General features: G+C 59.6%; 1 protein-coding gene across 8 annotated transcripts in view; it reads right to left on the bottom strand.

Annotated features, from left to right (window-relative positions):
• Positions 1-3,166: 3,166 nt before the first annotated feature.
• ELFN2 (extracellular leucine rich repeat and fibronectin type III domain containing 2) overlaps positions 3,167-25,174 on the bottom strand; it is a 62,076-nt gene continuing 40,068 nt past the window's right edge. For 7 of the 8 annotated variants that reach the window (XM_038007481.2, XM_038007482.2, XM_007975700.3 and 4 more), the window contains one exon: positions 3,167-11,143. In XM_038007481.2, the coding sequence (XP_037863409.2) occupies positions 8,243-10,705 (2,463 nt within the window). In that variant the 5' untranslated portion in view covers positions 10,706-11,143 and the 3' untranslated portion in view covers positions 3,167-8,242. Of the gene's footprint in view, positions 11,144-20,901; positions 24,073-25,174 lie in introns of those variants that run through there. The other variant, XM_038007480.2, reaches the window with a different exon arrangement.

Here is a 25,174-nt window from a genome sequence, read left to right as displayed (position 1 = left end):
GGAAGCAAGGAGGCTCGGGCTGGGCAGTGGGCTCCAGGCTGCCTCCGAACAGAGGCTTGGGCCGTTAGGCCTGAGGTCACTGGATGCTGGCCTGAGTGCTTCAGCCTGACCAGAGAGACAAGGCATCTCCTAAATCTGAGAAGGAGCAGGAGTGCTTCCTGGCTGTGAACCAAATGAACAGCAGATGGTGGGAGGGCACCAGAGGAGCGGGTGGGACAGGGGTCCAGGACAGGCTGCCCAGGTTGAGCCCAGAGGAGGACCAGTGGGTCCCACAGAGACCCTGGACCCACCAATGACAGCAGCAGGAGGAGGCCAGCCTCTGAGATGCTGGGCCTGGGGCTGAGTGCCCGGGGCCCTGCCTTCAGAGATTAAAGGAGACCCTGAGAATCAGAAAGACGCAGTGATCCCCTAAACCCTGCAGCCAGCCACAAGGGCTTCTTTTAGGCACACCTCTGGAAGGAAAACATTTATAGTTGTTAAGGCAGGGGGAACTTGAGGGAGGGGAATATTCAGCTAAACAACTAAACAGAAAAGGAAGTTCCTGGCCCAGCAGCTACGAGGGTCACCAGAGTCACCTTGGAACTGTCAACTCCTTCAAACCAAGCCCCAGCAGAGCCCAGGGAGCTGTGCTGAGGACACCTAGCTTCCTTGGAGCCCTGCTGCGGGGAAGAACATTAAAGAAGCTGGAGAAGGAAGCCTGCCCGGGCTGGAGAAGGCTGGGTGGTCAGGGAAGTCTGAGTTACAGATATCTTGGAAAAATAGAAGGAAGAAAAAGGAGGAAGAACTTATATACCAGCAGTTGAGCCCTTGGGCGAGGCTTGGGAAGAGCACCCCACTTAGAAGGCATGACACAGAACGTGTCAAAGTGGGGTACCCCTGGCAACAATGGTCTTGTCTACAGCACCCAGACCCTTGTCCCACCTGAAATATCCAGTTCCTGGGGCCCGGCCGACAGAGCAACTTTAACCCAACATTGTCCACAAGGTACAGCCACACTTCGAGACATTCGTCCAACAGATGGAGGAACTTCCCTTCACCCCAGAAAAAATTACACGTTTATGCCATAACGTCACCTTTTTGTCGTCTACATTTTGTGTCACGATATCTGAGCCTGTGCAGTGTTTCAGATATTCGCCAATGTCCTTGAGCACTTACAAATAAATAATGTTAAGTAAGGCATTAATTCAGAATTGGGGTTTTCTTTTTAAGTGATGGCTCATATGTTAAGATGCAAGCACGGGTGAAAACGTATGGGCTCACAGCGTTTGCTCAGTTTTCAAATGATTGAAGTGTGCAGAAAGGGAAGCAGATATGCCACACTTATGAAGTGGGGGGTAGCTAAGGACATTTCCCTAATTGCCTTTGTAAACAGGACCAAAATTAGCCCAAAGCCCCAAAACACGTGTGTTAAATGTGCTCCGTTTAGAAACAGAATCACTTCTGCGTTGAAATGAAAAGACAAGGGTGTTTGCGTTTGTAACATTAAGGAATAAAAGTGACTTTCTAAGCCTGAGTAAGAACTGTTTGGCCAGATCTCCACCCACTGGAGCAAAGCCATCCTGGAGGACACTTCCACACTCCCAGGGGCCACAGGGTTCCCCCCGCCCAAGGCCGGCGGAGGCAGCCGAGGGGAAGGGCCTGGACTTGGACTCCCGAGGTTCGTGGACCACTTTGATCACCTCTTAAGTTTCCTGAGGAGTAGAATGAGTCCTTCAACAGCAGCAGCTCCTGCTGATGAAGAGAACGGGGACCCAGTGCGACAGGCAGGCAGCTGAGCAGGGGTTCCTGGAGCCCAGGGTTGGGTCTGGGGACCATAGGGCAGCCCTGGCTGAGGGGCCTGAGGGGACAGAGCCTGTCAGGGTCCAGGGCCTACCCCTCTGTGCTTCCCACAAATGTGTACTGCTGTCCTCCTCCTCCTCCCTTGGTGCAGGCTCACACTGAAACCTCCCTCACAAAGGAGGCCTGGGGCTGGCAGGAAGCAGAGCAAAGGAGGGACCCTGGCTGGCTGTGGCCCCCTTAGGACGGCTGCACTGAGCCTGTGTGAGGGCACTTGGAAGGGACAGGCATCCAGCTGGGGCTCAGGCGGTAGAAGGTGAGCAGCCTCAGGCTCTGGGCCATCCCAGAGGGTACCCAGAGTACAACCAACTCTTAATGGAGATAGCCGGTGGAGGCGGGGGGCCAGGGCAGACTTGTGGGCCACCAGAGCCACTAGGACACAGCTCCTGCAGACCTAGGGCTGGGCTGAAGGCCACAGGGTGACATCAGGGAATAGCTCAGACCCACAGAGTTTAGAATACCCCATAGCAATCCAGGGTGAATCCAGGCCTTCCTGGAGGAGACTTTTGTCGCAATTGGAGAAGAAGAGTCTGAGAAAAGGGTAGGTGGGCTCTGCCTCTAGGAAGCAAGGAGGCTGGGGCTGGGAGGTGGGCCCCAGGCTGGCCCCGAACAGAGGCTTGGGCGGTTCAGCCTGCAGTCACTGGACGCTGACCTGAGTGCCTCAGCCTGACCAGAGACACAAGGCATCTCCTAAATCTGAGAAGGAGCAGAAACCCCGAAGGACCAGAGAGGATCGCTTCCCAGCCGTGGAGAATCGCAGCAGATGGTGGGAGGCCACCAGAGGAGGGGTGGGCCAGGGGCCCAAGACAGGCTGCCCAGGCCAGGCGTGGAGGAGGACCAGTGGGTCCTACAGAGACACTGGACCCACCATAGACAGGGGCAGAAAGAGGCTGACCTCAGAGACTGTGGTCACTGACTGGGGGCTTTTCTCCTGGAAACCAGCTGAAGTCTAGGAATGTCCCCCACATGGCCCTGCCTCCCTGTACAGGGCTCTGAATCCCGGGGTGTCGGAGGCCAGGGCAGCAGAACATTGAGTGAGAGTACACAACAGAGGGACATCTAGGCTTTTGGGAAGGGAGGTCATCAGGCTCCCCTCCCATCAGACGCTGTAGCGTCTGGGTGCACACTGACCCTGGACTTGAGTTTCCCGCTGGGCCCCTCTCTCTGGCGGACCCCCTTCTTTTTCCTTGACCGCAGGCAGTTACCCCCCACCGTCCACTAAGCCTTAGCCCCATGAGTGGGGCTTCCAGTGGGAAGGGAAATGGGGAAAAGGGCACCGAGGGTCATGGCAGTGCAACGTGGGAGGAATACAGCATAGACCGTGGCCCCGTAGCTTTAAATAAGAAATTTATTGCAAATATAGAAATTGATTCTCTCCATACAGGAATCTCCGAGTTGAGGAAAACAATTTCGTGCCATTCAGTTTTAAAACAGGAAATTGAGGGGAGGGAGAGGCAGATATAGGGAAGAGAAAATAAAGTTAACCCCCACCCCCAAAAGAAGAAAAGGAGAGGGTTCAAGGCCCTCAGAGGAAGGAAAGGTTTGTCACACAGCAAGGGTTCACAGGTTCAGAGCCCAGGGCCTAAGCCCAGCTCTGCAAGACCCAAACCAGGTGCCCAACCACAGCCAACTTGGGGACTGGTGGCTCCGGATGGAGGGAGGGAGGGAGGGAAGGAGGGAAGGAAGTGTGGCCACCACTGCAGGAACTCCAAGCCCCTATCCTAGCCCTGTGCTGGAGTGTGGAGTGGCAGAGGGGCAGGAGGAAGGAGGAGCAGGCCCAGACCATCCTGCCCGCCCTACAGGACCCCCTTCCTCTCCCTCCTGCTCGGCAGGACTGCCTGACCTTTAGTGAGGGCTGAGGCTGCCTCTGGAGGCAAGCAGTATGGACCCTGGTTTTGTGTTAGAGGTGGGAAGACCCAGGGTCGGGGGGGAGTGTGTCGGGATGGAATCTGAGTGTGAGAGTTAGAGGAGGTCCCCTCTCCTGGGGCTCAGCCACCTCCGCAGCAGCCACCTCGTCAGAGAGGAGAGATGGCAATGGGGTCGGGCAAGGCTGCCCCAACCTTCACACTGGCTTCCACGGGCAAAGTAAACCCCTCAGGGCTGAGCTTCCCCAGGCTCCCCAGTGGCTTGCCCCACCCATCCACATTCATGGAAAGGGGGCTCTGCTGGGCCAGGAATGGGCAGGGGCAGAGTGGTAGGGGACAGCGGCAGGGCTTGGGGGGCAGGCAGCCACTACAACCCCAGTCCCTCCAGTCTCGTGTTCACACCCACCCACCCTTCTGGCTCCTCTTGTCATTCAGAGCTTGACTCCCTGTCCCCCCATCCCACAAGGGATGCTCCCTGACCAGCTTTGCCCCTCCCCACCCCATCACCCATTTTAATTTTCTGCAAAAGGCACCAGTCATTAGAGAGCATTGTGTCTATCCCTTCCCTGCACTGAGGCCCCTTATAAGCCGGGACCTGTCACTGTTGTCCCTCATTCCTGATGCCATCCCGGCCTTAGCACTGTTGCTACCTCGTTTCTTGACTCTAGCTTTCCTTTCCTCTCCTTTCCTTCTCTGCACTTCTTTTCCCCTGTTCAATTTCCAGGAGGGGGTGGGGCAGGCGACCAACTTCCAGTTGAGAACATGGATGACTCTCAGCCAGCCTGACACTCCCCACTGCTGCTGCCTTGCCCCAGCTGCCTCCCGAGGGCGATCCAGGCCTGGCCTTCCCAAGTGGGTCTTTTTACTCCCACCCTTCTCACTCCCCTGACAGCCCTTTTCCCAGACCTACCCAGACACGGGCTCCCCAGCCTGGACACAGGCTGCCCCCACAGGCCTCCTGCACTGCCCCAGGAAGGGAGCCCAGCTGAGGAGTCTTTGCTGGAGAGAGAGAGACTCCTCCTGCCGTGGGGAGAAGCAAGGCCAGGACCTGTGACGAGGTTTCCCCACCAACCAGGCTTTCCTGCCTTCCTTCCAGACCTCTGTGTTTTGCTTCTGGAAGGCCATAAGCCCCAACGGAGGGTTAGCTGCACCTGCTCTGCCCTCCAGGAAGGAGCAGATCCATCGTGCTACTTCTCAGAAACAGCTTCAGAGGAGATTCTCCAACAGAGGCAGGCAAGCCCAGGTGTGACATCGTTCGGGCCCAAGGCAGGAGGCTTCCGTCCAGGGCGCAGCACCCACATGTCCTCCAGCCAGCTTGGCCCCTTGCTCCACCGAGCCCTCATCTCCCCTCCCTCCCTGTGGCCCCCCTGTCCTCCTCTCCTGGTGTCTGCCCTGCTGGCCTGCCCCAGACCACAGCCCAGCTCCAGCATGCTGATCACCATCACAAACCCAGATCTTGCATGGCAGCGTTTTGTGAATACTTCCTTCCTGCCTGGGCAAAACTCGTCCTGGGCAGGATGCGGGACACAGATGCAGGCCAGCCTCGGGGTGGGCTCTGGCCTGGCCGGGAGGCCAGAGACCTGAGTTTAGACCCTGCTCGGCCTCACAAAGAACCACGTGAACTGGGTCTTCAAGGCCAGTTCCCCTGCTGGATGATCAGAGTCCTGCTCTTTAGAAGGGCCCCTGTCCCCGCAGCCAGAGAGTCTGAGGTTTTGATAGATATCTTCAAGCAGGAAGGATGGGGAAACGGCAAGCACGGGCCCCTAACTCCTGCTGCCGGGAACCCTCCCTGGGGCCCACCCCAGGCGTGCTCCTTCTTCCCACGGGTTCCTTTCTCAAAGCCCCCAGCCTCTGCATGAAGCCCCCCAAGAAGCCTCAAGCTCCTCCTATACTCAGCAGTGTGACTGATCCTCCACCCCAGCTGGTCAGCCAAGTCACCAGGCCCCTGTCTGGGAGCCCTGACTTCCTCATCTGCAAAACGGGAACAAGCGGGACTGACAGACAGTCCCTTCCACCGGGACACAAGCCCCTGAGGAGGCTTCCCTGGGGCTGCCCTCCCTGGCATGGAGGAGGCGAAGGAACTAGGGACAAGGGAGGTGGCAGTGGAGAGAGGGAGAGAGGAAGGGAGGTGGCACTTGGGCCCAATGCTCGAAACACAGGAGGTGGGTGTGGGGCAGGGCTGTGTCTTGGTGGCACCTGTTTTGGGTCTGTTTTTGCAGAGCTGACCCCTCCCTGGGTTTCAAGAGCTGCTCGTCAGATCACAACAGACGGAATGTGGGAAAGGAGGGCATCAGAGAGGGGGCGGGGGAGTCTGGACAAACTGGCACATACACGACAGATGTTTGCTCAGAAAAATACAGTAAAATCGTCATGCAAATATAACAGGGAGTCGGCTTCCTCACACCCCTGGCTTCTCTGCCTGCTTGCTTTTCTCAGTTGTGCCGACTGGGTGTGAGGAGGGGTTGGGGGGCAGGTTTTGGGGGCCGGGGAAGGGAGGTCTGCTCCACGCATCCATGCCGCCCCCTCCCCTCCTCGCCCCGGGAGAACAGTCTTTTCTTTGCAAACGTCACTCTCAAAGTGAGCCCTGGGCTTTGTTCCCCCAAAGTTGGTGTGAGAGAGATGCTCAGCTGAGCCCAAGCCGCCTAACCCTCTGCTGTCCTCCCCCACCCCCTGCCCCCAGCAGGAAGGTCGTTGGGGTCCCCTAGGGGATGGCACTAGCTTTCCTGGTCAGAGCCCCTCCCCACCAACAGTGCCGGTCTTGGTGCCACTCCAGTGCCTACCCTCACCCCTCAGTCACACTCCCCAAATCTCAGGAAACCCATGTGGGCCACAGGCCCAAGACTGGAGGTCTCCGGCAGGGCCGTGGGGAAAGCCAAGGCACCCCCAAGCTGAGGTGAGTGGGAGCCAAGGGACATGTTGCTAGGCAGGCAAAGCTGCTAGTACAAGCGTTCCCACACCCCACTGGCCCAGCTCCCACCCAGAGGTGAAGGATGATGGACTTCAGCCCATCAGCATCCTGACTGGTCAAGACCCCAGTATCAGGACCCCAGATTTGCCTCCCAAAAGAGCTGGCCCCAGGAGCTGCTGCCAGGCTGGGCCTCCCTCACCACCCTCTGCCACCGCCTACACGGACAGAGAACCCCAGAGCCCAACGGTCACTCTGGGCACCAACTGCCAGGCACAGGGTTACCATGGTGACAGAGGCCGCCTGGGAGGGGGCGGGGCGCCACGAACCCAACCTGCTCCCCGCCCCTCTTGGGTGGGGGCCTCACTGTTTGTGCTTTGTTTGATGTTGGGTGGGGAGTCAGAAAAAGGGGAGTGGCCATTGCCATGGAAACATGGGAGCCCCTCTGGCCAGGGGGCCAGGCCTGGATGAGCAGCCCAGAGTGGGTGGGTAAGAAAGCTCTCCTTCCCCAGGTGGGCAGCTGAGACAGGAGCCGAGATCCCACGATGGGGTAGGGCAGGTGGGGACGCAGGCCATGGGGACAGGCAGGAAGTCCCCCATGACAGCTCCTCCCTGCAGCCCCCCAGGCATCACAGTGCACCGCTGCCCTTCCGCAGTGGGCAGGGGTCTCGGAGGACCAGAGAAGCTGAGGCCGGGGACCTGCACCTGAGATGTCCTGGTAGCTGGCCTGCCCGCCACACGCCCTACTCTTCCCAGGCCACGTGGAAGACACTTGGGCTGGTGGAATGTCGCCCTGCCTCGGCTCCTCTCCCGTCAACAGGACCCTCTCCCTTCTCCTGGGCGCTGGCATAGGGGGCAAAAGCCCCCCAGGATTCTGAATCACAGCTGCACGCTCTGGGGGCACTGTCATGTGGCTTTCTAGGAAGAAAAAGCACTGCCTGATTCTCAAGTCCCTCAGCCCCAAGGGTAGAACTTCAGAAAGGGATGTAGGGTGGGTGGAAGGCGGGAAGGGGTCCACAAGGGAGCTGCAGGGGGTCTGGGACAGGACAGGGCTGGGAAGTTGGGGGACTTGAGGCTAAGCTGCTGTGTGACCCTGGGGTGGTCAACTCCCTTCTCTGGGCCTCAGTTTCCCCCTCTCTAAAGTGGAAGGAGACATTGCCCATTGTCTGTCTAATGCTAAATCGGCAGGTGACTTGACCCCCAGCTCGGGAGGGGACCCTCTCCCTACCCCAGAGGGGCTTCAGTCCCTCTCTACCCGAGCCTTCTTGGTCCCCACACCTGTTTCTAGCCCCAGACCCCACACCCTCTCTTGGCTTCCTTCCTCCCCACGCCGGCCCCCGGCCCTGCGCACCCCAGCAGAGTCCCTGGGCAGCACAGTAGACGACTGGTTTCGGTATCAGTTTGTAAACTTTAAGGAAAATGTGTCTCTGTTTTCCTGTCCGTTATTGTCGGATGTTGGTTTGTTCACAGTCGGGTGGTGGTCAGGTGTGTGTGTGCGTGCGTGCGTGCGGGTCTGCATGTGCGTCCTCTCCTGGGCCTCGGCCCCCGAGTCTGCTCCCCGCCCTGGCCGCCTGGACCCTTCCCCCAAAGGGCCCCCAGCCCTCTGGCTCCGACCTCACCAGGGAGGAAGGGGGGGTCACAGCTTCTGCTGGGCCGAGACTCCCTTCCAGTAATCGAGGATGTCATGCAGATCCTCATCCTTGGCAAACTGGACCTTCTTGCGCAGGGCGTGACCAGCGGCCATGTACACCTCCTCCCGGTGGTGCTTCTTGTAGGGCCGGAAGCGCTCCCAGATCTTGTGCGTGCTCTCGGATGAGTACTCAGGGCTGGAGGAGTACCCTGAGTAGTAGTGTCTGGGGGAGAGCTGTGAGTAGGTGGAGTCACGCTTGGAGCGGGTCAGCGGCTTGAGGAAGGACACGCGCTGGCTCAGGCTGTCGGCACCCTCCTCGTAGTACAGGGCGGGAAAGCTGTGCCGGTGTTCACTGCAGTGGTAGGCTGGCTTCACCTCCAGGTGGTGGATGCCCCCGCCCCCGCCGCTGCCCCCACCACTGCCCGCCGGCACCAGTGGGAGCCGGTCCAGCGGGCTGTTGAGGGGGCTGCCCTTCTCGATGTACTTGGAGTCGCCCTTGGCCAGCCCTGTGGCGGCCGGATGGTCGGGCACGTCCAGGCTAAAGACCTTGGCGCTCTTGATGGAACCACTGGACGACACGCTGCAGGTCTTGCGGGTCACGGCCGCGTCGGCGCTCAGCTGGCGCTGTAGTGGGTGGTGGGAACTCTCCTTGTAGGGAGGTGAAAGGAAGCTGGGCCGCTCCAGGGCCCCGGGGGCAGTGGCTGAGGAGGCGGCAGCAGCTGCAGGGAGGGACTGGCACTCGAAGGCCAGCTCGGGGTCCCCACTGCCACTGCCGCCTCCCAGAAAAGAGGCCGAGTCCAGTTTGAGGGCATCAATGCAGTTGTTAATGATCTGGTTGACCTTGTCCACCTCCTTGGCAATGGTGGAGATCTCTGCAGCAGAGCCCTGGCCATTCTCGAGGTCCGGGAGGTCATCCTCGGGCCGAGCCAGACCATCCCCACCGGGGCCTGTGCGCACCTCGATATAGTTGCCTTTGGTGGCCACCTTGGGCGTGTCCAGCCCAGCCTCCAACCCCTTGGCGGTGGGCAGCTTCTCCCCGATCATGGAGGGGATGGAGGCCATGCGAGACACAGGCAGCACGGGAGGCTCACCCAGCTTCTGGGCGGCATGCACAATGGAGCCGGCATCCACATCGGCCCCATAGCGCATCTCTAGGATGGTCTTCTTGACATTGACGGACTTCTGCTTCTCCTCCTGCATGCGCCGCTTGCGCAGGCAGTAGTACACGGCTCCCAGCACGATAACCATGCCGAAGAGGCAGCCCAGGATGGTCATGATGTAGTGGGTCGTGGTGGAGGTGCTGGGCGCCAAGTCTCCGGGGACGGGGTCCCGCGTGGTGAAGGTCAGGCAGGTGTGGTTGAAGCGGCGGCTGTTGCGCAGCGAGGTCACGCAGAAGGTGTACTCCGTGTGCGCCCGCAGTTTGTCCAGCGTCACGATCTCCTTCTTGTTCTTGAGGGTCATGACATCGGAGAAGTAGCTGTTGTTGTACTGCACCAGGACATACATCTTGCTGTAGGGGTGTGGGATGATGACCACCAGGGTGGCTGAGGTGAACGTGACGTGGTGCAGCTTGATGGCGGGCCCTGCCGACGCATCCGTGGTGGACGAGGCTGGCGGCTCCACCGAAAGGATCTCATCGGGGTTGAAGCCCGAGTTCTCGTCAGGCTCCCTCTGGGCGTCGGTGGAGTAGGGCGTGGGGTGACTCACGGGCCGGGCGGGCAGCGAGCCGTTCCGGCACTTGGCCTGGAGTACAGTGATGGCGTTGAGGCTGTGGTAGGGCCGGGGCACCAGCAGCGGGTAGCCGGCAAACTCCCGCGGCGACTCGCACTGCAGGCGGTCGTAGTTCTTGGTGACGTTGTTGAAGACCACGAGCCAGGCCAGGAAGCCGAAGAGGTCGCACTCACAGTTGAAGGGGTTGCCGGCCAGCTCACACACCATCAGGCTGGCGAGGCTGGCAAAGGTGGCGCCGTCCAGGCGGCTGAGGCGGTTGGAGGACAGGTCGATGCTGATGAGGCTCGGGCACTCGGAGAAGGCGGTGGGCGTCACCACCTCGATGAGGTTGTGCTGGACAAAGAGGAACTGCAGGCGGCTCATGCCGCGCAGCATGCCCTCCGTCAGGTTGCTGAGCTTGTTGTAGCCCAGCTGCAGGACCTGCAGGCTCGACTGGCCCAGGAAAGCACCGTCCTCGATGTAGGAGATCTCGTTCTTGGTGAGGTTGAGGTCGGTGAGGTTCCCAAAGCGGTTGAGTGAGGAGTAGAGCACGGCTTTGAGCTTGTTCTCGTTGAGCCGCAGGTCATGCACGGTGCTGTTGATGTGCTGCGGGATGGTCTCGTAGGGCGGCTGGTTCTGGCTGCAGATGGCCAGCCACACGTAGCCCTTGTCGCCCTCAATGAGCCAGCAGTCGGCACTCACGGCACCCGGCCGGCACATGCACAGCAGCGCCGCCGCCCACAGCCCCAGGCGCAGCATGGCGCTGGCCTTGGAGTGAGGGGCCGGGGCAAGGCAGGGGGTGCCTAGCGGCCAGAGGCTGGGGCTGGCAGTACAGTCCTCCCTGGGGCCGCCACCATCTTGGGGGCAACCCCCAGCACGGGGGCCCCAGGCAAGGTGGGTACAGCTAGTGCCAACTGCTGGGGGCCTTCTAGGGTGCTACAGCAGGCACTAGGCCTGGCTGGGGCTGGGGGCCCCACGGCAACGTTGCTCCTTGTCTCCTGCTAGGTAGGTGCAAGAGTTCTCAGGGCTTGCTTCCTCTCCCTCCTCCTTCTCCTCCTCCTCCTCCTCCTCGTCTTCCTCCTTGGCTTTCGGGCTCAGAACTTCAGACAATTCCCACAGGAAGCTGGAGAGTGCCGCACTGAGCAGGGAGTGAGAGAGATGGGGGCAGGAAGGAAGAGACCCATCTGCACCTGGTTCCTGAAAGGCAGCATCGAGAGTGGGTGACAGATCAGTGTGAGGGCTCAGAGCAGCCCTGTCAAGCTCCAGCGCAGGCCCCCCCGTCCCTTCTCCACACCCCGTCCCAGGGCCTCTGTGCCAGCAAGCACTCTGGGGTCTCTGTTACATCAAAGAAGCGGGGTTGGTGGGCGGCAAGTGGCAGGAGGGGGCCCAGGGGCTGGGATGGAGGGAGACAGAAGAATAGTGGGAGTAGGGGCAGAGTCTGAGGACCATGGGCACAGAAGGGACACCGGAGAGAAACAGGTGGGCACAGGTGCAGACACACACCCCCCAGCACCCTGGAGACCACGCTCATCCCCCCACCTGCACAGAGACCCACATGCCCCCACATGAGCCAGACCTCCACGGCATGCACACGCAGACAGCTACACACACACACAAGCACACCTACAATCTGCACACGACAAGCAGGCGCATACACACATGTCCACGTACCCAAGCGGGCACCCCTGAATCCAGATAAAGAATTAAGAAGCCCAGCAAAATGCCTCCTTTCCTCCAGGCCCAAAGATAAATAATTCATTTGTTGTGTAACTGCTCTTGTTCCAAAAATAATTCCCTTGTCTCAGCTTCCATGGGGGAGGGGGAGTAGAACATCGCAGCTGTGGGGCCCCCCAAGCAGGGGGACGCGGAAGCCAGGGTCTCCCACAGTGGGAGGGCGTGGGGAGAGCTCACCGCACAGGCAGAGCAAAGGGAAAGAAAGGCAAGCCTCTGGGAGGCCAGAGGTGCCCCAGTATCATCTCCCCAAAGTGCCTTCCCTGGAACACCTTGATCCTTGGGAGGGGGCCAGCCTTCTGGAATAGCATGGCTGAGGCCCAGCTCCCCTTCCATGGCTGGAGAGTCAGAAGCCCAGAGAGGGACAGAGATTTGCCCCAACTAACACAGCACAGCCTGGACCAGGATCAAGGTTCCCAAGGCACTGAGCCCGAGCCAGAAGCCAGGAGGCCTGGAGCCCCACATCTGCTCAGCCCAGTCAGCGAGGTAAACCCCAACATCTTCTGAGTCTATTTCCACAGCTACAAAGTGGGTCCCTTTCCGGCCCATTCGATGGGAGAGAAGCAGCAGGGGACTCACGCTGCCCATTTCCAAGATGCAGAAGGGCAGGGAGGCACCACGGGGGTCACAGCGGCAGACCATCTGCATCAACCCTCACTTTCCAAGTGGGGAAACTGAGCCACAGACTCAGGGGAGATTTGGCCAGGTTGCCCAGCAAGCTGGACATAGCCCCTTGGACAGACCCCAGCCCCAGCCCCCACCCTGTGCTCTCAACTATGGAAACAGCCCAGCAGGGGCCAGGGATGTGAAGATTAGGTCTGAGAAATCCACGTTTGGACACAGAAAGTCAGAGACTTTTCACAAGAGCCACCTCTGCCTCTCTCCTCCTCCTCCTCCTGGGAAAGTCCAGGAAAGAGCACTTAAAACAATTTTTAAACCTTTGCCATTAAAGCAAAACCAGTTTACAGCACTGAGTCCCAGAGGGCTGGAACAGAGGAAAGGGAAATGCGTGCGGAGGCGGGGTTAAGCCACAGGAAGTCTGAGGTGGGGATGGTGAGAGGTGAACAGGGAGTCCAGATGGCCCGCTGGACTAAAGGCTGACGCTACGTCAGAGACTGTGGTGATCTGGACCTCTGAGGCCAGCCTCACACCTCCCCAGTTGCTACAGAACCAGCTTGGGGGTGCCACAAGGCAGCCAGGCAGCAAGGGGTGCCCAGGCAGCAGACAGCAGCTCTGTCCTTGGCTGTGCTATGCAAAGGTCTCAGGGCTGCAGAGACCTTGGCCCCCGTCCAGCATGGCCACTGGCTCCTAGGGCACCCCAGGGCAGTTCTATTCCTCTCTGAGCCTCAGTTTCCCCTCCCACAGGTAGCAAGGTTGTACTGGAATTGCTTGCCACTTCAGAGATCCATGAGCCGGCCTGCCAGAGGACCCTCGTCTGCTCCAATGCAGTCCCTCCTCCTCATCGGGGACCGCATTTGTATGCAGGTGCACACGCAGGTGGCTCAGAGTGCTGATGCAGGGGGGTGCTGATGTGTACAAGTCAAGGATGTGCGGGCACGCGCGTGTGCACACGTCCTGTGCATCAGCTGCGGGGGTATGTGCTTGTGTGTGGAGGGGTGGGAAGGTATGCGTGTCAGGGACGTCCCAGGGAATGCAAGCACCCATCTATGTTATAGTTGGCATGTTTAAGTACATGTGTGTTCTGTGTGTTCTACACGTGTGTGTGCCTATATGCAACTCCAGCCCCTCTCTTCACATCTGAGTTGCTCAAACCAGCATCCCCACAGCCAGACCCAGGGTACTGGGCAAAGCCAAGCCGTCTGGAGCCCTGGGAAAGCCCAGGTCCTGCCGAAGGATGGGAAGACGCTGAACGTGGAGGGGCGTGGGAGAAGAGGCCCACGTGGGAGGGGAGCTAGCCCCCCCACCAGCTCTTCCCAAACAGTCCAGGGTGGGCAGAGGCCCTCCGTGCCCCAACCCCAGCCACTCGGAGCTCTGCCCACCTGAGCCTCAAGGTGACCTGTCTGTGGCCCTGTCTCCTCTTCCTCCTGGTCTCCAGGATGGCTTGGGCTGGAACCAGCTGCCACCCACCCCCGTGACTCAGATGGAGATGGGAGAAGGCTCCCATCGCCATGTCCCAGGTGCATCAGCTGCCTGGTCCCCATCCCAGGCTGCCTGCCTGCCTGCCACCCGTGGAGACCTGACGCAGCCAGGAGGGAACAGAGAGGCCGAGGCAGAGAAGGCGCTGACAGCAGCACTTGGCCCCCGGCCCAGCTGCTCACACACTCAAGGTGTGGAGGGTGGGGACGCCAGCCTGTCCTCTCAGGTCTGAGGCTGAGGGTCCAGTGGTCACATGGCCAAAGTCTTGTCCTTCCCCTCCTCCCATGAGGGTGGTCCTCCCACACACACAGCAGGGGGCACAGGGCAGCACCCCACATACCCAGGTGGTGAGAGACGGGAAGAAGGGGGGCGCTGCAGGGAGGAGGCGAGCACTGAGAATGGTGAGCACTGAGAATGGTGTAAAAGCAAAAATATTAAGACAGCCAAGCAGAGACAGACAGAGGAGAGAAAAGGAGAAAGCGCGTCTGAGACAGAGGCACCGATGGTAGTGAGCTATCTAGATGATAGATGGCGGTGGCGGGGTACACGGGCACCTGCTTCCCTCCTCCGGCCCAGAGGCCAGGGAGACAATTGACACCTGGTCTGGCTGAACCACCGGAATGCAGCCTGTGACCAGCCCAGAGGGAAGGGGGAGCGGCGGAAGCAGCTGTGGGGCGCAGAGGCCTCTTCTGCCCAGAGCCTTGGTGGCACAGCCCAGGAGGGGTGCAGCCATGCAGGCAAGCAGGCATTGAGGGGTGGCATGTTCCAGCAAAGAGCAGTCCGCCCTGGCCTGACTGGACCCTTCCCCTAGAGCATTTCCCCATTCAGGTCCCAAATACCCCAGCAGCAGCTGTCTTTAAGGGGCGCGCTCTCCTTCCACCACAGAAGAAACAGCTGCACAGCCAGGGTGCATGCTGTTATCGGGGGCTCCTGGTCTGCAGGTTGCATGCTGTATGACATCCCCTCTCATGGGGACATCCGTGGGCAGAAAGGAGAGTCAGTGAGACCCCACAGCCCTTGCTGCTCTGAGGGCAGAGTTGGGGGTGCAGGGGTCTCAGTTCAGAGCTGGGCAGGACCGCAGACCCCAGAGTCACTCTAGGCAAATGCCTCCCCTCTCCAGGCAGTCAGCTGCCTAGTGATCTCGCTGGGTTTGTGCCCTTTCCGCCTGGGTGCTCCAAGGTCCCGGGCCCCTCTCTGGACTCAGAACTGAGAAGACAAGGAGTCCTGGCTCAGCCCCACCCCTGCCCCCCTCAGAGGGCAAGCCTGGCCCAGTGCCTGGCCTCTGTGAACGACAGCCACTGTTGTTAAAGGGGGTTTTATCATTATTTCTTCACAATCCTCATCACCCAAGATCAGGGTTCCCCTGGACTCAAGCTCACTGAACCTCGGGGTCACGTCCTCTCAGCCCCCTACTATAGGCTGACTCCCAAGCTTCCCTGTCAGAGGAGCGTCTGGACCCCCGACCCAGGTACAGCCCCCACTGCACTGTGGTGTGTGGGAGGGGCTGAGGGGGTTGGACTAACTCCCCAGGGTAGATGAGAGGGTGGACAGAGCGAGGCCAGCTGGGGATGCAGGCAGCGGAGGTCAGCAGGGAGGATGAAGGTCCCATCAGCTATGAGACCCTGGGTGAGCTGCAGGCCCTCTCCGAGCCTCAGTTTCTCCCCGTGTGGCAAGGTGAGTACCACCCGGCTCCCAGAGTTCCCCCGAAATCCCAAGACATGACAGACACACACACACGCTCAGTCCAGGGCAGGAGGCCCCACAAACGCACCACCCCAGGCTCCCACTTGTGTGGCCACACTCTTGCAGGGACACCCGTCAGCTCCAGGAACAGGTGGGGAAAGCTCGGTCTGGCCTCCCAGGAGCAGGGACGTGAGGCTTGGCCAGGGAAATCTCATTTGCAGCAGCTCATAAGCCCTGGCATGGGCTCTTCCCTGCGCCAGGCTGGCCAAGGCTCCCGGAGGTGTCATTGTCACCGTCCGTGTCAATGCCATTACTGAGGATTAGGAGGACGGAGGACTCCTGGGGCCCAGCCAGATCTCTCAGGCAGGCAGCTGCCTCACCCCTCACTGCTGGAACCCTAGCACCAGGCTAGGAACTCCGCCCTCAGGGACAAAGTCTGCCACCCCCCGGGGAAGAGACTCAAGCCGGGGGTCTGAACACTGGTCTTGTCACCGCCTGGAGCTCCCTGGGCCTCAGTTCCTCGTCTGTAAAGTGGGAGGATTATACCTTCACCATGGAATGACTGTTTGGTAAGTTAACTGTTTGGATTTCCAGCGCAATGAGCCCTTGCTTCAGGGCATGGATGGTGCGAGGAAGGGTCCTGGGATCGAATGCTGAGCTGTGTGACATCAGGCACATTCCCTAACTCCTCTGGGCTTCAGTCTCCCGGCCTCTAAGATAGTCATATACCCTTTGTTCAGTGCTCCTTTGTGTCTTGACATTTGACGTTCCTTGAATCTTATATCAACCCCACACAGCTGGTGCTGTCAGCCTCATCGTATAGATGAGAAGACGAAGGCTCTCTCCTCCCTGGCTTCCCTCCAAAGAGCTGGGACCATGGCAGGGGCGGGACATACACTGGACCAGTCTACTGGGTTTTCTGCCCCTGTCAGAGGAAAGGTGCAAGGGGTAGTTGTCCACAAGCCTCGAGAGACTTCCACGTTCCCATCAATCAGGAAGTACTGATTCCAGGCCAGCTGCGCTCCTCAAACCCCTAGGCACACTCCCACCCCAGGACCTTTGCTCTTCTCTCTGCCTGGAATGTTCTTCCCCCAGAATCCCCAGAATCCACTTCACTGAGATCTCTGCTCAATCGCTCCCTACCCCTGCCTTCTCTGGCCCCCCAGTCTGAGATAACTCACTCCTCACCCAACCCAGGCTTTGGTCCCCTGACAGAAGCCAGCACCACCTGATGTCACTTAGTTCATCATTGCCCTGCCTTGCCCCATCCCCAGAAGAGCAAAGCAGGATTTGACCTTGTTCCCTGCTGTAACCCCCATGCCTAGAACAGGGTCAGACATACAGCAGGTTCTCGGGACGTGCTGTGTAGAATGAGAGCTCCAGGCTAGGGATGTGAGGGAGATCCTGGAGCCCCTGACTTCACTGAGTCAGAATCTTCAATATCAGAGGGAGAAGCCTCCCTGCGATGGGGCACAAAATGTACCGAGCCTTCCTTTTGGCCTCACCACCCTCCTTATGCCTCCCATTTTATAGGCAAGGAACTGAGACTCAGAGAGGTGCAGTGATGCGCCCAAGACCACACAGCCAAGAACCCAGGCCAGCCTGAGCTCGTGGAACCAGCAGACTTTCCAAGACTCCTCCCTGGAAGATGATGTCCCATCACCTGCCGACCTCGTGACAGGACTCTCAGCACCCACCTGAAGCTACTGGTTCTCCTTTTTTTTTTTTTTTTCCTTTGCTCACTGCAGCCTCCACCTCCCGGGTTCAAGTGATTCTCCTGTCTCAGCCTCCCAAGTAGCTGGGACTACAGGCACGCGCGATCACACCCGGCTAATTTTTGTATTTTTAGTAAAGATGGGGTTTCACCATGTTGGCCAGGATGGTCGCCATCTCTTGACCTTGTGATCCGCCCGCCTTGGCCTCCCGAAGTGCTGGGATTACAGGCATGAGCCTCCATGCCAGGCCTTTTTTTTTTTCTTTTTTTTTTTCAGACAGAGTCTAGCTAGCTGTCACCCAGGCTGGCATGCAGTGGCACAGTCTCAGCTCACTGCAACCTCTGCCTCTCAGGCTCAAGCAATTCTCGTGTCTCAGCCTCCCGAGTAGCTGGGACCATAGGCTCATGCCACCACGCCCAGCTAATTGTTTTGTATTTTTGGTAGAGATGGGGCTTTACCATGTTGCCCAGGCTGGTCTTGAACTCCTGAGCTCAAGTGATCGACCCACCTACACCTACTAAAGTGCTGGGATTACACCCAGCCATCGCACCCGGCGCTGATTCCCTTCTTGAACAGCTATGATTGCTAGAAAATTCTTCTATTACAAAGCCAAGTCTGGCTCCTTGTGCTTCTGTTCATGGCTGTCACCTTACTCTCTGGAGCCACTAGGGACAAGCCCAGTACCCCATAAAGACCCTTCTGACATCTGCTGGTCTGTTATCGCTCTGTTTATCCAAGCTAAACAGCACCGCGTCCTCTACCTGCTCTTCTACGCTGTGGTGTCAAGTCCCTCCTGCCCTTGGGTACAGCTGCTCAGGTCATGCTTACTGTCAAGGTCCCTCTTACAATGTGTTGCCTGGAACCAAGCACTAGTGCCGATGCGTACGGAGCAGGATCAGCTCCAGAGGCCTCCATCTCCCTCGGCTGGGCTCCCTGCTTCTGTTCATGCAGTGAGAGTAAGGAGGGACCAGTGTCGTGTCCTCACCTTGTCCTAGATGTCAACCAAACCCCCAGGCCCCTTCACACACACGGCCAGGCAGCCCTGGTGCCCTCTCAAGGTCCTCGGGCAGCTCTGGGCAGTATCCGTTTAGGTCTCTTCCAAGGTGCTGGGTGTTCATCCATCCCCATTCAATCATGTCTTGTTAGTCTCAGCCCTGCACACCAGCTGCTCTGGGTCCTGGGGGAGCTGGCTCCTGCCCCTCACTGCCTTGGCACCTGCTCCGGGCTCTGTGTCATCCTGCACTGGATGAGGCCATGACTGCATCTGTGTCACAGGGAAACAGGGACCAGGCCCGGGCGAGGGGCCCTGCCTGTAGTTTAGCCCTGGGCTGGGTGAGGCATGCGGCCCAAGCAGCCGCACACTGCCCATGTTTCTTACGCGTTCCACGTATATTCCCTGAACCAGACCTACTATGCGTCTGGTCCTGGGGCAGACAGAGTTGCCTCCCCTTCACTAAGCTGCCTTCTTACTCAAAAGAGCTTAACAAGAACAACACAGCACCAACAGCTGACAGCCAAGGCGTCAGGGGCTCTGCAAGGCCTTGGTGCTTGGGACGCGCATCTCCAGGTGTAACCCCAGCCAAAGAAGGGGCTTGGGGCTGGGCCGCTGGGCCGCAGCATGACCTCGGGCAAGCCAGCACCTCACTTCCCTGGGCCTCAGTTTCCTCATCTGTTTGGAGGAAAACCACGGTACACGTGTGTCTCTGGTTTGCCGAGCCACCCCAAAGCCCTGTCACCTGCCCACCGTGTCACCCCCCCATGGCTCACCTGGTCCCCGTGCCTCCCCTGCTCACAGGGTGCCACAGTCATCTTTAGTACCTACTCCGTGTCCAAGCCTTGGTGGAAGGAGAGAGGCAGGGGGTGGAGGGTTTTACCAAAGGGCTTGGCCTTGGCAAACCACCCCGTGGCCTGACAGGAGAGGCCTGAGCCTGGTTCTGGGGGCAGCTGTAACCACACGGCCCGTGAGCAGGGCCCACTCCCTGGCAAACCCCCACCCCAGCCCACCCACCACCAGGCACCTGGGGACAGGACTGTCCCACAGCCAAGGATGACCGAAGACCTGTGTTTAAAAACCCACCTCCTGGCTTTCCTGGCTTTCCCAGAATTCTCCAGGCTACTCGAGACTGCCTCCCTCACCCGCTCTCTTCCCAGCCTGGCCTTTACCTCTCCTCCCCTGGATCCCACCTCCTCCATGGACTCTGCCTCTCACACCTGACCCCACCTCCCTCACCTGACCCCTGGCCTCACCCCATTTGACCCCACCTCCTCACCCCCCCACGACCTCTAGCCACTCCCCACTTGCCCTTGCCTGACCCTGCCTCCCCCACCTGACCCTGCCTCCCCTACCTGACCCCAATTCCCACTCCCGACCCCTGCCCTCTCCCCACCTGACCCCAATTCCCAATCCCGACCCCTGCCCTCTCCCCACTCCCAACCCCTGCCCTCTCCCCACCTGACGCCAATTCCCACTCCCCACCCCTGCCCTCTCCCCACCTGACCCCAATTCCCACTCCCGACCCCTGGCCTCTCCCCACTTGACGCCAATTCCCACTCCCCACCCCTGGCCTCTCCCCACCTGACGCCAATTCCCACTCCCGACCCCTGCCCTCTCCCCACCTGACGCCAATTCCCACTCCCGACCCCTGCCCTCTCCCCACCTGACGCCAATTCCCACTCCCGACCCCTGCCCTCTCCCCACCTGACGCCATTTCCCACTCCCGACCCCTGCCCTCTCCCCACCTGACGCCAATTCCCACTCCCGACCCCTGCCCTCTCCCCACCTGACGCCAATTCCCACTCCCGACCCCTGCCCTCTCCCCACCTGACGCCAATTCCCACTCCCGACCCCTGGCCTCTCCCCACCTGACGCCAATTCCCACTCCCGACCCCTGGCCTCTCCCCACCTGACGCCAATTCCCACTCCCCACCCCTGCCCTCTCCCCACCTGACGCCAATTCCCACTCCCCACCCCTGCCCTCTCCCCACCTGACGCCAATTCCCACTCCCCACCCCTGCCCTCTCCCCACCTGACGCCAATTCCCACTCCCGACCCCTGCCCTCTCCCCACCTGACGCCAATTCCCACTCCCGACCCCTGGCCTCTCCCCACCTGACGCCAATTCCCACTCCCGACCCCTGGCCTCTCCCCACCTGACGCCAATTCCCACTCCCCACCCCTGCCCTCTCCCCACCTGACGCCAATTCCCACTCCCCACCCCTGCCCTCTCCCCACCTGACGCCAATTCCCACTCCCCACCCCTGCCCTCTCCCCACCTGACGCCAATTCCCACTCCCGACCCCTGCCCTCTCCCCACCTGACGCCAATTCCCACTCCCCACCCCTGCCCTCTCCCCACCTGACGCCAATTCCCACTCCCGACCCCTGCCCTCTCCCCACCTGACGCCAATTCCCACTCCCGACCCCTGCCCTCTCCCCACCTGACGCCAATTCCCACTCCCGACCCCTGGCCTCTCCCCACCTGACGCCAATTCCCACTCCCGACCCCTGCCCTCTCCCCACCTGACGCCAATTCCCACTCCCGACCCCTGCCCTCTCCCCACCTGACGCCAATTCCCACTCCCGACCCCTGGCCTCTCCCCACCTGATGCCAATTCCCACTCCTGACCCCTGGCCTCTCCCCATCTGACCCCTGCCCTCTCCCGACTTGACCTTCGCCTCCCCCACCGGCCCCTGCTGGCCCCCTCAGCTGCAGCCCCTGGGCACTACTCACCAGTGTCCACTGGACCCGCTCTTTCACCAGTGCCTGCGCAGCACGGCTGCCTCTGCCTGCATGGCCTCCATTCATTCATTCAATAAACATTTATGGAGCACCTACTATGTACCAGGCGCCGGCTAGGCCCGCCCTCCTGGCTCTGCCTCCTCCACCTGCTCCTCCTCCAGGGTCCCAAGGGGCGTACGCTTCCCCGCCCTCCAGCACCCTCAGGGCTGTCCCAAGACAGGGGCAGTGCATGTGGGGACCCCAAGGGGGAAGTGGAGGCTCCAGTGGCGGAGAGGGAAGCCCCCTGAGAGGTAGCCCAGGGAGGGATGGGCGGCCACGGACAAGATGAAAAGAGGCTTCAGTGCTTAAACCGGCTGGGCCTCCGCACTTCCCATATGAACTCGTTTGATCCTAGGCCAACTTTAAACGTCTTAAAAGCACTATCACTATTCCCACTTTGCAGATGAGGAAACTGAAGCCTCACAACTGCTATGCAGTGGCTTCCAGCCTCCACGGCCCCAGGCTCTGTTCAAGAGCTGCTGTGGGATCCTGTTTCATCTGGATGGTGGTTTTCACATTTTTTTAAAAATCAGTTGCCAATATTGAAAACTTGGCAGATTTTATTTCAAAAATTCTCATTTCTGGAATCCACTGAGATACAGGGAAGATCTGGCTTCCCTGGGTCTGCATCCCTGGAGGGACAGCAGTGCCATGGGCTGGGGTGGCGTCCAACCTCCTCCCTGCCTGTCTGGCTTAGGTGGCCAGCTGACCCCTGCACACTGGAGTTTATGAGGTCAGCAACAAGGGGACACCAGCATGGGGACAAGTAGAACCCCAGTCTGTCAGGGGTATTCCTGCGAGCGCCTCAGCCTGGGACCCAAGGGTGCCCTAATCCCTGCCTCCTGTACTTGACCCCTGCCTGACCTCGAGCCCCCTCCCCTATCCTTCTGACCCACGGCTCCTGGGTTTTAGCACCAGGATACTAACAGTGTGGATCTGTCATGGAGGGGGGTCTCCAACTATGAGTCTGGGGTTCAAGGGTTCTAGGATGTATCTACCATTTATTTGGTCCTAAAAGTCTCCTGTGTCTTGGCCTCTGTGGGTCACCAGTTCTATAGGACTTTAAGCTGTCCTGACCCTCCGACAGCTTCCCCTTGGCTGCAAGCAGCCCCACTGGGGAGAGATCCCCAAGCCAAGGGGGCTCCCACACAGCCACCCCAGGCCCACCTGCCACCCTGTGGGGCCCACTTTTCCACTGCCAACAACCCTGCCTGGGTCAAGTTTGGGGCTCCTACTGGTATTTGGGGGTTACCCTCTCCCAAACATGATTCCCACCCCACAGAACGCTGCCAGCCGACCTAGCCTAGGTGCTCTTTCCAGGCATGGCTGCTGTGGACACCAGGAGACCTGAGTTCCTGAAGCCACACCACAGTTCACCAAGGGGCCCTGGGGTTTCTGGAATGGCTCCTTGGTCCCACCCCTCTCCCCACGGACTTAGGATCCCCTCACTCTGCTCACCTGGGACTGGAACACCTGCCTGCCACGCCCCAGCCCCTGTCCCTACCAGGGCCCAGCACCCAGGGTCCTGGAGCCCTCTAGGCCTAGGCTGAGAAACCCCTCCTGAGGCCACAGCCCACTCAGCTTCTGTCGCTTCAGAACCTCTAACCAGGCAGTCGCAAGCGGTCACTATGGACACTACCTGGGGTGGCCCAAATTCCCTCCCCCCGGCCCTGAGACCAGCTTTCTCTAGAGCAGGTGGGAGGGTCCAGGCCAGACTGACGGCCGCCTCTGAGGCCACAGGGGGCCCGCAGCTGCAGCATCAGAGAACAAGGAGGCTCTGTCAGTGCAGAGGGGTCGACACCGAGCCCCGGAAACTCCCCGGGGAGGGCCGCCCCAGGACTGCCGGCTGGGCAGAAACCACAGCCCGAACGTGAGGCTATCTATGTGACAGCTCCTGCGTCCACCAACTCCGCGTGGCCAGTGCACCAAGACTGGCCCTCCCTAACGTGCTGCCAAAGTGCAGGGTCCACATTCAGCTGGAATCCAGGCTACACCACCTCACCCCATGGTCCTGGCAAGCTAATTTTTCCTGGGTCTCAGTTTCCTCTTCTGTAAAGTGGGACAAGAAAGGCACCAGCTCAGAAGGCTGTGGAGGGGATGGCCACAGGCCAGGGTCTGGGCAGGGTCACAGCTCCAGGAAGCTGCCTCCTGTAGGTATCGCTGTGGGGGCCTGGCACGTGGCACCGTGGCACATGCCAGGCAGGCAGGAGGAGGACCTCATTACCCACCGCAACAATGACAGTGAGGAAGGATGGGGCCTGGCCTGACAATGTCTTCCTTTCAGTCCCGAGGGCAACACACCCCTCTTTGCCTCTGTCCCTGTCCCCTCTCTGAAGTCCAGGCCCCCCCAACAGCCTGCTCCCACCCCCACCTTCAGCCTGTTCCCCGGCCTCGGTTTCTCTCCCATTGCCAAAGCACAATGGCTGTTATAATTAACGAATTATCTCAGTGTGACAGCTGTGGTCCTTTGAAAATTAGCTTGAATAACAAGATCCTGGTGTATGGTAATTTCTTATCCTCTTTCTCCCCCTTTTTCTCTCCCTCACTTCAGCCTTGTCATGCATGCAAATGTTTTTCCCCTTTTCCTCCTTCCCCAACACCTTCCCCTCTGTAGCCGCCTCGTTCTCCTCAGGAGGGTAAGGGACAGACTAAGCTTCTGCCTTTGGGTGAAAAGATGCAGGAGCTGACCCTCCTGGGCACCTCATCCGCGCCGGCACCAGGCACAGCGCCTGACACGTCACCTTCTGAAATCTCCCCGCAGACCTAAGTCCTACCACCTCCTTCCTGGGCTGGGGACCTGCAGCTCTGCTTTCCCGTGACCTCCCACACTGCGGCCCCTCGGGCTCCTCTGCTTGTATGCTAAGCAGTGGCCTCCCCTGATGTCCTGGTCCCTGCTCACTGCCTTGCCTTTCTCAAACCTGCTTCCTCCTCCCCTACCCCAAGAGCCCCTCAACCCCTCCCAAGGCTTCTAATGTCAGCCCCAGGCTGACCACACCCAAACCACCATACCCAGCTGCCTCCTGGGCCCTTCTCTGGCACCTGAAACTCATCCATGTCCACCTCCATGACTGGACTCATCTCCCACAGCCCCTTCCCCATCCTCCCCTGCTTCTCTCTCAGTTCCCAGACCTGTTGAGAGGCACCCACACCTCCCCACCTGCCCCTACCCCCACCTTGGTGCCACTTCCTCCCCCTGCTGCTCCTGCTGGTCTCTCTACCTCCAACCCTACCTCCCCACTCCATGCCCCCTCCACCCAGCAGAAGACGAGCTTTCTAGAACGTCAACCTGAGCATGGCACTCCCTGCCGAAAAGTCTTCATTGGCTCAGGCTGATCTGGGAAAATTCCAACAGCATCCAGAGCCCAGCCCACGTGGTCTTGCGGGAGCCGCTGCCTGTTCTGCCCTCCTACCTGCCTGCCTTCTTCCCACCTGGCTGGGGTCTCTCCTGTGGGTCCCCACAGCCCCCTGCCCTTCCTCCATCACAACCGGAATCATAACTGCTGCTGTTACCCCTGGACTGAGTTCCCCGAGGAAGGGTCCTGCTTCTCCCAGTAGGTGCTCAATAAATATTTGTTTATGGCTGAGTGAAGGAGGCCAGCTCGCCACCCTCATATAGATAAGGAAATCGAGGCTCCCAGTAATTCATGACTTGCTCAGATCACACAGTTCATGCAAAAGACAAAACCAGGATTTGAACCAGGTCTGTGACTCCGGTGCTGGGCTCTTCTGCTCCCTGGGGAGGTCGGGGAGGGGTCAGCTTTTGCACAGATCTTAGGGGGACTTGAGTCTCCCTCCAGCCTCAGTTGGGCAATAAAGAGACCAGCTTCTAGCCTAGGCTGTCACTCCCTTGAGTTTGACCTTGGACTAGCCACATGACTCTCAGGACCTCAGTCTTCTCATCTGTAAAGTGGGAAGGAGCCCCGCCTCACTCTCTGTATCCCAGAGGGCGGCTGCTAGGGCAGAAACTCAGGTCTTGGAGAAAGCCAGTCCTGCTAACATCCGGGATTTTCCTGACCTCGCCCTCCAAACCCAACTGCATTGCCCTTGGCAGGCACCCCCCAGGGCTTTATGGAGGGGGTCCCCAGGATGGGAGAGGTCACAGAGAACAGGAACCCTTTCAGTGGGAGGTAGTGGGAGAAGCATGGGGGGCTTGGGAGTCAGATCGTGACCTTGGGCAAGAGCTTCCTCTCCAAGCTCGGCGTCCTCCTCTGTGAATTGGGGCCGC

This window comes from Chlorocebus sabaeus, chromosome 19, assembly GCF_047675955.1.
Source record: "Chlorocebus sabaeus isolate Y175 chromosome 19, mChlSab1.0.hap1, whole genome shotgun sequence".
NCBI classification, from domain to species: domain Eukaryota; kingdom Metazoa; phylum Chordata; class Mammalia; order Primates; family Cercopithecidae; genus Chlorocebus; species Chlorocebus sabaeus.
The sequence above is the reverse complement of the archived record's forward strand: the minus strand, read 5'-3'. Positions and strand labels throughout refer to the sequence as shown.